This window comes from Pelodiscus sinensis, chromosome 1 (genome assembly GCF_052426305.1).
Source record: "Pelodiscus sinensis isolate ZL-2025 chromosome 1, ASM5242630v1, whole genome shotgun sequence".
Lineage (NCBI taxonomy): Eukaryota > Metazoa > Chordata > Testudines > Trionychidae > Pelodiscus > Pelodiscus sinensis.
This window is the reverse complement of record NC_143052.1, coordinates 360,991,793-361,004,063: the sequence shown is the minus strand read 5'-3', so window position 1 is coordinate 361,004,063 and position 12,271 is coordinate 360,991,793. Positions and strand designations below refer to the sequence as shown.

The 12,271-nt window shown below is 67.5% G+C and overlaps 1 protein-coding gene across 7 annotated transcripts in view; it reads left to right on the top strand.

The window, feature by feature from the left end:
• ARFIP2 (ARF interacting protein 2) overlaps positions 1-12,271 on the top strand; it is a 46,409-nt gene that overhangs the window by 1,588 nt on the left and 32,550 nt on the right. For 2 of the 7 annotated variants that reach the window (XM_089775862.1, XM_089775860.1), the window contains 3 exons: positions 1,320-1,416; positions 4,609-4,716; positions 9,403-9,511. In XM_089775862.1, coding sequence (XP_089631988.1) covers positions 1,408-1,416; positions 4,609-4,716; positions 9,403-9,511 — 226 coding nt within the window. In that variant the 5' untranslated portion in view covers positions 1,320-1,407. Of the gene's footprint in view, positions 1-1,206; positions 1,519-4,608; positions 4,717-9,402; positions 9,512-12,271 lie in introns of those variants that run through there. The other 5 variants (XM_089775864.1, XM_089775866.1, XM_089775863.1 and 2 more) reach the window with 5 other exon arrangements.

Below are 12,271 nucleotides of genomic sequence, written 5' to 3'. Positions count from 1 at the left end.
GGTAAGGAGCTGGGGGCTTTGGCACCTCGGACTCTGCTCGGTTCGGTGCCTGGGGAGCAGGCTCCAGTGGCTCTGCCTGCCTGGTGCTGCAGGGAGCCGGGGGCTGATTCCCAGGGCTCGCTGCCCCGCCAGCCCGGTGCTGGGGTGTCCTGCTCCCCCTGCCGTGGGGCAGGCGTCCCAGGCCTGGGAGCCAGGTAACGGGAGCTGGTGCGGGCCGCCTGCTGTAGAATGTGCACTGACCGGTTGGGCTGCCTGGGCCAGCTGCTCCGGCTCAGGTGTTTTCCCAGCCTAGTCTGCCCATAGCTCCCTGCTCTGCGCAGGAGGGCTCAGCGTGTCCACGGTGGGGCCCTGCCCAGCCGGGCGCTCGCTGGGCCCAGGGTTTGTCAGGCAGAGTGCCGTGCCCGGGCAGGGGCCTGCCAGTGCTGGGGGGTCCCTCTAGCATGGTTTTCTGTAGCAGGCGGGCAGGCTGGAGGGGCCCCTTACTCTAGAGGCAGAAGCTTGCTGCAGAATGGCTCCTGCCCATGAAGCAGGGTCCCTTCTGTGGCACGAGCTCTCCTAGCTTCTGCTGCAGGGCACGGGGCACGTGCCTGGTGGCAATGGGCCAGGAGCCGCTCAGCTGCCGGGCCCAGGTGTGTCCCGCACCCTCCCCCCTGCTGCCGAGCTCAGGAGATGGCGTGAGGCAGACTGCTGCTGCCCCAAGGGGAGCGATCCCTCCACCTGTGCTGCAGGGCAACAGATGCTTCTTGGGGCTGCCCGTTCCACACGGCCTGCTCTGCGGTGGCTGGCGTGGTCTGAGTGACTGCAAATGGCAGGGAGCAAAGGGGAGATTTCTTTTCCCAGCGCAGAATGGGCCTGTGGAACTCACTAGCACAGAGCTGAGTCGGATCCAGGAAGGTCCCAGCATCTGGGTGCGGCTTCACCTCAGGGAAGCGGTACCCAGGGGAGTTGCTTGAGGACGCGGGGCTGAGACCACCCTAGGCAACGTGGGTCTGGCTGAGCCATGGTCTCTGGAGGGTGGGCAGCCCGGTGCCCGGGCAGGACACAGCTCAGGGATCGGGGTGGGGTGCAGGGGAACTCAAAGTTTTCAGCTGTGCTCTTGGGTCATACGGCTGCCCTCTGGGCTGAGTCAGAGGCCTTGTCTCTGCCGCCGCGGGCTGTCCACCCAAGGTACACAACATTGCTACGTGACTAACGCAGCGTTCTTAGGTCTGCTTCCTGCTGGGGTCAGTGGGAGAAGGCCCGGCCGTCGATTTCCCACTGTGAAGATCCCCCAGTCAGCAGACCTGAGGTCGGCTTCAGCTATGTTCTTTGTGAACTAGGCGCGACCAACGGAGCCCCCTGATTCGGTCTCTGCCCGTCAATGCCGCAGGGAGTGAAGACACCCACAGCCGCACCACTGCGTCTCCTATGAGCCTGGTGTGTGTCCCTGAACCCCTGCTGCGACGCTGCCTCTAGCCAGCAAGGCCTGCGGGCCCCTTGGCTCCCAGGGCCTGCTTTGGCCAAGAGTGGAAGAGCAGGGTGGGTCTATGGGCTTTGGCCTGCGCTGCCCTGGGTGTGCTGGGGAGGCAGAGCAGGCTTGGGAGGCTCTGGCAGCGGCTGACTCCTGGTGCCACGTATACAGGGCCCATTGTTCTCGGCCAGGCTGGCAGGTGCAGGCAGCCAAGGGGGGCCAGGAGCAGGCTCCTGAGCAGAGGCCTCCGGGGAGGAGGGAGGGAACCTGGGGCATGTTTGTTGCTGTCGCTCTGCTGTGGAGGTGCCCCGCACTCGGGAGGCCTGGAGCTGACGGAGGAGGGAGGCTGGGAGCTGCTAGTGCTGGAACACCTGAGACCCATGTGCTGCAGGCCTTGCTGGCACCAAGAGCAACGTCGGGCTGGCCCTTGCTTGGATAGCGTGTGCCCAGGCTGCTTTGGGGGGCCGGGATCCAGGGGTATAAATCAGTGCCAGTCTCTGGGATGCATTGGGACTGAGCTCCTACCTCCAGTCAGGCAGCCCCTGTGCTGCTAAGGAGGGAGAAGAGTCAACTGGAACAGAGGGGAACTATCCCATAATTGGGACCCTTCTTCCAGAGGATGTGGGGTCTCCTCCCGCATCAAGGCTGCCTCTCTGGGGAGGGAACTCCCATCAGTAGGAAGAGGCAGGTGTTAGTAATGGGGGATTTGATCGTTAGAAACATTGAGAGCTGGGTTTGCGATGACTGTGAGAACCGGATGGTCACTTGCCTGCCTGGTGCCAAGGTTGTGGATCTCTCGAGGCATCTAGACAGACTTATGTGTAGTGCTGGGGAGCAGCCAGTGGTCGTGGTACATGTAGGTACCATTGACATAGGCAAGGGTGGGAGAGAGGTTCTGGAGGACAAATTTAGGCTGCTAGGAAAGAGACTGAAATCCAGAAGCTCTATGGGGGTGTTCTCAGAAACGCTTCCAGTTCCACGCGCAGGGCCAGGTAGGCAGGCGGAGCTTCAGAATCTCAATGCGGGGATGAGACGATGGTGTAGGGAGGAGGGGTTTAGATTTATTACGAACTAGGGAAACTTTTGGGAGAGGGGGAGCCTAGACAGGAAGGATGGGCTCCACCTAAACCAAAATGGAACCAAACTGCTGGCATTTAATGGGAAAAGCCGACAGGTGCAAAGGAGCACGTGGATCAGACAGACACATCTCTTAGGGCAGGGTCTATTAATAGAGATCATAGAATACTAGGACTGGAAGGGACCTCGAGAGTCATCGAGTCCAGTCCTCTGCCTTCATGGCAGGACCAAATACTGTCTAGACCATCCCTGATAGACATTTATCTAACCTGCTCTTAAATATCCCCAGAGATGGGGATTCCACAACCTCCCTGGTGTTTGACCACCCTGACAGGAACTTTTTCCTAATGTCCAACCTAAACCTCCCCTGCTGCAGTTTAAGCCCATTGCTTCTTGTTCTATCCCCAGAGGCCAAGATGAACAATTTTTCTCCCTCCTCCTTATGACACCCTTTTAGATACCTGAAAACTGCTATCATGTCCCCCCTCAGTCTTCTCTTTTCTAAACTAAACAAACCCAATTCCTGCAGCCTTCCCTCATAGGTCATGTTCTCTAGACCTTTCAACATTCTTGTTGCTCTTCTCTGGACCCTCTCCAATTTCTCCACATCTGTCTTGAAATGCGGTGCCCAGAACTGGACACAATACTCCAATTGAGGCCTGACCAGCGCAGAGTAGCGCGGAAGAATGACTTCTCATGTCATTAGATGCTGTAAGTTCTAGTCAGGATGAGAGGATGGAATTTTGGGTCAGATCAGAGGAGACACAATCAAATGAAGAGAGTTAACACATCAGGAAATGGCAGACAGACAAATAGTGACAAATTATGAAAGCGCTTATACACAAATGCTAGAAGTCTAAATAGTAAAATGGTTGAACTGGAGTGCCTAACTTTAAAGGAGGACATTGATGTAATAGGCAACACGGAAACTTGGTGGAATGAGGACAATCAATGGGACACAGTCATACCAGGGTACAAAATATATTGGAAGGACAGAACAGGTTGTGGAATGCTAAGGGAGATTAGAGAGGCTATCAAATTAAAAAGCTCAATAATCATGGGGGATTTCAACTATCCCCATATTAACTGGGTACACGTCATCTGAGGACGGGATGCAAAAATACCATTTCTTGATACGTTATATGGCTACTTCTTGGAGTAGCTGGTTCTGGAACCCACAAGGGGACGGGTTGTTCTTGATTTAGTCCTGAGTGGAGCGCAGGATCTGGTCCAAGAAGTAAATGTAACTGGACCGCTTGGAAATAGTGACCATAATGTAATAAAATGTCATATTCCTGTGGTGGGAAGAACACCTCAGCAGCCCAACACTGTGACATTTCGTTTCAAGAAGGGGAACTGCACACAAACGTGGAGGTTAGTTAAACAGAAATTAAAAAGTCCAGTGACAAAAGTAAAATCCCTGCAAGCTGCAAGGACATTGTTCAAAGACACCATAAGAGAGGCCCAACTCTGATGTAGCCCCCAAATTAAAAAGCACAGTAAGAGAACCAAAAAAAGTGCCACCGTGGGCTTCACAAGCAGGTCATAGAAGAACTGAGAAATAAAAAGGCATCGTTTAAAAAGTGGAAGTTAAATCCTGGTGAGGAAAATAGGAGCATAAACATTGTCAAATGAAGTGTAAAAATATACTAAGAGGAGCCATAAAGGAGTTTGAAGAACAGCGAGCAGGCTGGGAATGGGCGACGGGGGAGGGATCACTGGACAATTCCCTGCTCTGTTCACTCCCTCTGGGGCACCTGGCGCTGGCCACTGTGAGCCGACAGACACTGGGCTGGATGGGCCTTTGGTCCGACCCAGCATGGCCGCTCTGATCTTATTGGTGCAGATGGCTGCTCTCAAGGGTGGGTATCCAGGAGGGGGGATAAATCGGTGCCCATCCCTGTGGGTGCCGTTAGGGCTGAGCCCCGGGGTGCTTCTGGCTGCTTTCAGGGGCCAGTATCCAGGGGATGGGTGCTGTTGGGATGTCCAGCTGACACAGCCTTGGGAGCAGCCAGGGGAACGATCTCCAGAGAGTGAGGCCACACACAGGCTGCTGGCATCTTAGCACCCCTTTTTCCCAGGCCCTGAAGATGACAGACGGGCTCATGAGTAAAGCGGCCACCATGGAGATCCCCATCAACGGCCGTGGAGATACAGGCAGCCTGCCGGAGGACGATGGCCTGGAACAGGTACGCAGATGGGCACTGATGGCACTTAGGGGTACCTTGGGGGGGGGGCAGGTTAGATGATCACATTGGGGGGTAGCTCCAGACTGCAGGAGCCTGGAGGTAGGAGGTGCCAGGCGGGAGGGCGTGTTGGGGTGAGAGGTGTTGTGCCGAGGGGAGGGGAGGGGCTGGGCTGGGGGCGTGTCGGGCGGAGGGGAGGGGCTGGCCAAGGTAGTGAGATTGGGGTGAATGCACGGCCTTGGGGGGGCGGGGCAGTGTCACCGTGTCTCAGAGGTGGCCAGGCAGGACTCTGGGGCAGCCCCTCTTTTCTCTGAGCCCCGTGACCCCAGACTGCGCAGTCTGACCAGGCTCCTGGGGACAGGCTCCTGCAGCCCAGCCCCGCCCCCGCCGCGTCCAGCCGGCAGGTCAGAGGGGAGGGGTGGCGGGTGCCAAGCCACAGCATAGGACTGCTTGTCCGTGCAGGAGCCAGATCTACTCAGTTGAGAGCAGCTGGGGGGCTGGCCAAGACTGACCCACCAGCAGCCGAACGGCCCGTCCCTCCTCTGGGCTTTGTGCTGTACCCTGGGCTCAGGGTCTGAAGGGGCAGCCCTAGCCCATGTGCCGGCAGCTGCAGCAGCACCCACCGATGCCCAGCAGTCCCCCACGGCCCCCTGTGGCATTTCAAAGCGGCAGCGCTGTGTGGAGCCGGAGGTCTCCCCTGCTGACCCCGGGTTCCATGTGGCGCTGCTGCTTTGAAACGCCACCTGCAGCCCGGCATCAGGCTCCACACAGCGCTGCCTCTTCTCCCCAGCCCTGCTGCCTCTGACAGGCTTCGACGGGGGCAGCACCTAGCAGACCAGCCTGTCGACTGCCCCGTTAGCTTTTGCGTGTTGGCCAGGCTCTGGGCTGCGCACAGCTCTGAGCAGCGGGGGATTCGGGCGCGGGGCTTGGCTCTCGCCTCAGAAGAGCTGCAGAGCAGTCGTTGGGAGACCCCACCAGGGAAGTGGGAATGTGTCTTAGGTCCAGCTGGAGCCCAGGCTCCGTCCCGCGGGATGGAAGTGGCCGGAGCGACGCCAGGCCCATGGCGGAGGGGGAGACCCGCAGGCACCCTCCCTGGACACGAGGGAAATGGCTGCACCTCTGCAGAGCGGAGGGGACGGCTGCCAAAAGCCTCGCTTAGCTGCTGGGCCGTGGGGCGAGGGCAGGCGCGTGCGCGGGAAGGCCAGGCCAGAGAGCCCCTCAGCAGCACACTCGGGACGTGCAGACCAGCCTTCCAAGCAGCCGGCGGGTGGGCCGAGCCCGCGGGAATTTGCCTTGGACGGAGGGGGGTTCCCACCACTGAGCATAGGGGGCCGATTTGGGGATCTGTCCCGCACTGAGGCCTACATCAGCCCTTGCGCTGATGCCCAGCGGAGCCTGGTCTGTGCCCATCTGGGCCCCAAGGCCTGCCTGGCACTGGCCTAATGGGGGCGCTCCCTGGGGGCAAGTGCATCGGGAGTCGGCCCGTTGAACGTCGCCCACCTGCCCGCCGTGCTCTGCCCCTGCCGGCTGAGAGCCCTTCCCCCCGGCGGGGTCGCCCCTCGGGCCCCTCCTGCCCGGCTGGGCCCCTCTCGGCTGAGAGCCCTTCCCCCCGGCGGGGTCGCCCCTCGGGCCCCTCCTGCCCGGCTGGGCCCCTCTCGGCTGAGAGCCCTTCCCCCCGGCGGGGTCGCCCCTCGGGCCCCTCCTGCCCGGCTGGGCCCCTCTCGGCTGAGAGCCCTTCCCCCCGGCGGGGTCGCCCCTCGGGCCCCTCCTGCCCGGCTGGGCCCCTGCCGGCTGAGAGCCCTTCCCCCCGGCGGGGTCGCCCCTCGGGCCCCTCCTGCCCGGCTGGGCCCCTCTCGGCTGAGAGCCCTTCCCCCCGGCGGGGTCGCCCCTCGGGCCCCTCCTGCCCGGCTGGGCCCCTCTCGGCTGAGAGCCCTTCCCCCCGGCGGGGTCGCCCCTCGGGCCCCTCCTGCCCGGCTGGGCCCCTCTCGGCTGAGAGCCCTTCCCCCCGGCGGGGTCGCCCCTCGGGCCCCTCCTGCCCGGCTAGGCCCCTGCCGGCTGAGAGCCCTTCCCCCCGGCGGGGACGCCCCTCGGGCCCCTCCTGCCCGGCTGGGCCCCTGCCGGCTGAGAGCCCTTCCCCCCGGCGGGGTCGCCCCTCGGGCCCCTCCTGCCCGGCTGGGCCCCTCTCGGCTGAGAGCCCTTCCCCCCGGCGGGGTCGCCCCTCGGGCCCCTCCTGCCCGGCTGGGCCCCTGCCGGCTGAGAGCCCTTCCCCCCGGCGGGGTCGCCCCTCGGGCCCCTCCTGCCCGGCTGGGCCCCTGCCGGCTGAGAGCCCTTCCCCCCGGCGGGGTCGCCCCTCGGGCCCCTCCTGCCCGGCTGGGCCCCTGCCGGCTGAGAGCCCTTCCCCCCGGCGGGGCCGCCCCTCGGGCCCCTCCTGCCCGGCTGGGCCCCTGCCGGCTGAGAGCCCTTCCCCCCGGCGGGGTCGCCCCTCGGGCCCCTCCTGCCCGGCTGGGCCCCTCTCGGCTGAGAGCCCTTCCCCCCGGCGGGGTCGCCCCTCGGGCCCCTCCTGCCCGGCTGGGCCCCTCTCGGCTGAGAGCCCTTCCCCCCGGCGGGGTCGCCCCTCGGGCCCCTCCTGCCCGGCTGGGCCCCTGCCGGCTGAGAGCCCTTCCCCCCGGCGGGGTCGCCCCTCGGGCCCCTCCTGCCCGGCTGGGCCCCTGCCGGCTGAGAGCCCTTCCCCCGGCGGGGTCGCCCCTCGGGCCCCTCCTGCCCGGCTGGGCCCCTGCCGGCTGAGAGCCCTTCCCCCCGGCGGGGTCGCCCCTCGGGCCCCTCCTGCCCGGCTGGGCCCCTGCCGGCTGAGAGCCCTTCCCCCCGGCGGGGTCGCCCCTCGGGCCCCTCCTGCCCGGCTGGGCCCCTCTCGGCTGAGAGCCCTTCCCCCCGGCGGGGTCGCCCCTCGGGCCCCTCCTGCCCGGCTGGGCCCCTCTCGGCTGAGAGCCCTTCCCCCCGGCGGGGTCGCCCCTCGGGCCCCTCCTGCCCGGCTGGGCCCCTCTCGGCTGAGAGCCCTTCCCCCCGGCGGGGTCGCCCCTCGGGCCCCTCCTGCCCGGCTGGGCCCCTCTCGGCTGAGAGCCCTTCCCCCCGGCGGGGTCGCCCCTCGGGCCCCTCCTGCCCGGCTGGGCCCCTCTCGGCTGAGAGCCCTTCCCCCCCGGCGGGGTCGCCCCTCGGGCCCCTCCTGCCCGGCTGGGCCCCTCTCGGCTGAGAGCCCTTCCCCCCGGCGGGGTCGCCCCTCGGGCCCCTCCTGCCCGGCTGGGCCCCTGCCGGCTGAGAGCCCTTCCCCCCGGCGGGGTCGCCCCTCGGGCCCCTCCTGCCCGGCTGGGCCCCTCTCGGCTGAGAGCCCTTCCCCCCCGGCGGGGTCGCCCCTCGGGCCCCTCCTGCCCGGCTGGGCCCCTCTCGGCTGAGAGCCCTTCCCCCCGGCGGGGTCGCCCCTCGGGCCCCTCCTGCCTGGCTGGGCCCCTCTCGGCTGAGAGCCCTTCCCCCCGGCGGGGTCGCCCCTCGGGCCCCTCCTGCCCGGCTGGGCCCCTGCCGGCTGAGAGCCCTTCCCCCCGGCGGGGTCGCCCCTCGGGCCCCTCCTGCCCGGCTGGGCCCCTGCCGGCTGAGAGCCCTTCCCCCCGGCGGGGTCGCCCCTCGGGCCCCTCCTGCCCGGCTGGGCCCCTGCCGGCTGAGAGCCCTTCCCCCCGGCGGGGTCGCCCCTCGGGCCCCTCCTGCCCGGCTGGGCCCCTCTCGGCTGAGAGCCCTTCCCCCCGGCGGGGTCGCCCCTCGGGCCCCTCCTGCCCGGCTGGGCCCCTCTCGGCTGAGAGCCCTTCCCCCCGGCGGGGTCGCCCCTCGGGCCCCTCCTGCCCGGCTGGGCCCCTGCCGGCTGAGAGCCCTTCCCCCCGGCGGGGTCGCCCCTCGGGCCCCTCCTGCCCGGCTGGGCCCCTGCCGGCTGAGAGCCCTTCCCCCCCGGCGGGGTCGCCCCTCGGGCCCCTCCTGCCCGGCTGGGCCCCTGCCGGCTGAGAGCCCTTCCCCCCGGCGGGGTCGCCCCTCGGGCCCCTCCTGCCCGGCTGGGCCCCTCTCGGCTGAGAGCCCTTCCCCCCGGCGGGGTCGCCCCTCGGGCCCCTCCTGCCCGGCTGGGCCCCTCTCGGCTGAGAGCCCTTCCCCCCGGCGGGGTCGCCCCTCGGGCCCCTCCTGCCCGGCTGGGCCCCTCTCGGCTGAGAGCCCTTCCCCCGGCGGGGTCGCCCCTCGGGCCCCTCCTGCCCGGCTGGGCCCCTGCCGGCTGAGAGCCCTTCCCCCCGGCGGGGTCGCCCCTCGGGCCCCTCCTGCCCGGCTGGGCCCCTCTCGGCTGAGAGCCCTTCCCCCCGGCGGGGTCGCCCCTCGGGCCCCTCCTGCCCGGCTGGGCCCCTGCCGGCTGAGAGCTCCGGGCCGGAGCTCAGAGCTGCTCTGTTCCAGCCCCCCGGCCCTGTCACCCGGCTTCGTTCCCTGCGGGCGGGTTGTGTGGGGATTGCTGTCGCGGGGGGGGAGGAAGGGGGCAGCAGTAGAATCCCTCTTCAGCCTGCGTTGGCCGGTGGAGCTGGGGCCCCGGGGAGCGGGCCAGGCCGTCCTTGGGGCTGGCTGCCAGGTGCAGGGATGTGCCTGACCCCGAGTCTCTGCCCTTGTCTGTTTCAGGACCTGCAGCAGGTGATGGTGTCGGGGCCCAACCTGAACGAGACCAGCATTGTGTCGGGGGGCTACGGGGGCACCGCCGAGGGGATCATCCCCAGCAGCTCTGTCAAAGGTATGGGGTCTGGGTGGGGGCCCTGCTGTGCCCCCGGGTGTCCCTGGGCCTGGGGAGCCTCGTCAGCGCCCCCACTGGCCCCGGTGCAGCGTGCCCCTGGCCCTGAGGGTTGGCCAAGCCAACGTGTCCCCTGCTCCCCCCTCGTGTGCCCCGGACTGCAGCTCCCCTTGGGCCTTCGCTCCCTGGCTGCCTGGCCTCGCCTCTGCCCGCTCCTTCCTCCATGGGGCTGGTGCAGGCCCTGGGGGCGTCGCTGGGCTGACTAGCTGCTGGAGGAGTGGGGGGCAGGGCAGCGCACCTCGAGTAGGGAGAGGGGGTGTCTGGCCACACAGCTTGGGGACCAGGGGTGCTCTGCACCATGGAAAGGGGTGAATCCGCCACAGCGCATGGTTAGCCTGGGACCTCCCTGCACAGCATGTGACGTGGTGGGGCCTGCATTCGGACTGTTCACTCCGTGTGCCTGGGGGTGGGGTATGGCATTCTGCCGTGCTGGAATAAGTCGGGTGCGTGTTCCCAGTGCTGTGCCCAGGGCTGAGGAGGGGGCGGCTGGGCATGACTCTCTGGGGAAGCATGTGCAGCCTCTCACGTCCTGAGGCCCAGGCGAGCCGGACCCCGCACTTCTCCCAAGCACCGGGGCGGCGCCGACATGAAGGGGGACCCCTGGTCCGTGAGGACTCCTGGGGAACCCCCCTGCTGAAAAGGGCCAGCAGCGTCTGCCTCGCTAGAGGGCAGGGGTGGCCCTGGGGTGGCGAGTAGCGAAATCCACCACCACCAGGACGTCTGTCTTCCCGTCCGGGCCTTGCTGAGGGGCCCCGCTGGACCCATCGCCGCCCTCCTCTAGGATGGGCAGGGCCCCATGGCAGCTTTCCTCCTGTCTCGGGCTTTCCCCACCCGCTGGCAGGAGCCGCAGGCCTGGCAGTGCCGCTGCGCGGCGCAAAGATCCCCGGCCAGGGAACGTTGTACAGCAGCTCCCGCCGGTGTCCCGACAACGGGACGTCGTGGGCCAGGTCAGCAGCCTGTGGCGATACCTTTGGGGAACCACCAGCTGCCGCTGGGCCCCCCACGACCGCACCTTCCCGGGGGAGCCGTTCCCGGTACGGCCATGGTCACCAACCAGCAGTCGATCCCAGGGCATGGCCAGTCAGTCGGTTTCCCAGCCCCGCCCGCGCTGGCGCTACAACCTCCCTCCCGCCAGATGGAGCATTTCAGGACTCCCCTCCCCCGCACCCCACACACGCCCTGGTCTTTCCTTCCTTCCCCCGGCTCCGGGGAGGGGGCGGCTGAGGTGGCAGTGCAAGATCCGGAGCAGCAAATGTGCTTCATGCAGTGCTGCCCACAGATCCTGCCCCAGAGACCCTCGTCCTTGGAGGCCCTCAGGTACCAGCCGAGCTGCCCCTGCCCCCCTCCCCTCGCCCAATCCCCACCAGCACCCTCCCCCTGCCCTCTCCCCTGGCCAGACCCCACCAGCACCCTCCCCCTGCCCTCTCCCCTGGCCAGACCCCACCAGCACCCTCCCCCTGCCCTCTCCCCTGGCCAGACCCCCCACCAGCACCCTCCTCCTGTCCTCTCCCCTGGCCAGACCCCACCAGCACCCTCCCCCTGCCCTCTCCCCTGGCCAGACCCCCCACCAGCACCCTCCTCCTGCCCTCTCCCCTGGCCAGACCCCCCACCAGCACCCTCCCCCTGGCCAGACCCCCCACCAGCACCCTCCTCCTGCCCTCTCCCCTGGCCAGACCCCCCACCAGCACCCTCCCCCTGGCCAGACCCCCCACCAGCACCCTCCTCCTGCCCTCTCCCCTGGCCAGACCCCCCACCAGCACCCTCCCCCTGCCCTCTCCCCTGGCCAGACCCCCCACCAGCACCCTCCCCCTGGCCAGACCCCCCACCAGCACCCTCCTCCTGCCCTCTCCCCTGGCCAGACCCCCCACCAGCACCCTCCCCCTGGCCAGACCCCCCACCAGCACCCTCCTCCTGCCCTCTCCCCTGGCCAGACCCCCCACCAGCACCCTCCCCCTGGCCAGACCCCCCACCAGCACCCTCCTCCTGCCCTCTCCCCTGGCCAGACCCCCCACCAGCACCCTCCTCCTGCCCTCTCCCCTGGCCAGACCCCCCACCAGCACCCTCCTCCTGCCCTCTCCCCTGGCCAGACCCCACCAGCACCCTCCCCCTGCCCTCTCCCCTGGCCAGACCCCACCAGCACCCTCCCCCTGCCCTCTCCCCTGGCCAGACCCCCCACCAGCACCCTCCTCCTGCCCTCTCCCCTGGCCAGACCCCCCACCAGCACCCTCCTCCTGTCCTCTCCCCTGGCCAGACCCCCCACCAGCACCCTCCTCCTGCCCTCTCCCCTGGCCAGACCCCCCACCAGCACCCTCCTCCTGCCCTCTCCCCTGGCCAGACCCCCCACCAGCACCCTCCTCCTGCCCTCTCCCCTGGCCAGACCCTCCTCCTGCCCTCTCCCCTGGCCAGACCCTCCTCCTGCCCTCTCCCCTGGCCAGACCCTCCTCCTGCCCTCTCCCCTGGCCAGACCCCCCACCAGCACCCTCCTCCTGCCCTCTCCCCTGGCCAGACCCCCCACCAGCACCCTCCTCCTGCCCTCTCCCCTGGCTAGACCCTCCTCCTGCCCTCTCCCCTGGCTAGACCCTCCTCCTGCCCTCTCCCCTGGCCAGACCCCCCACCAGCACCCTCCCCCTGCCCTCTCCCCTGGCCAGACCCCCCACCAGCACCCTCCTCCTGCCCTCTCCCCTGGCCAGACCCCACCAGCAC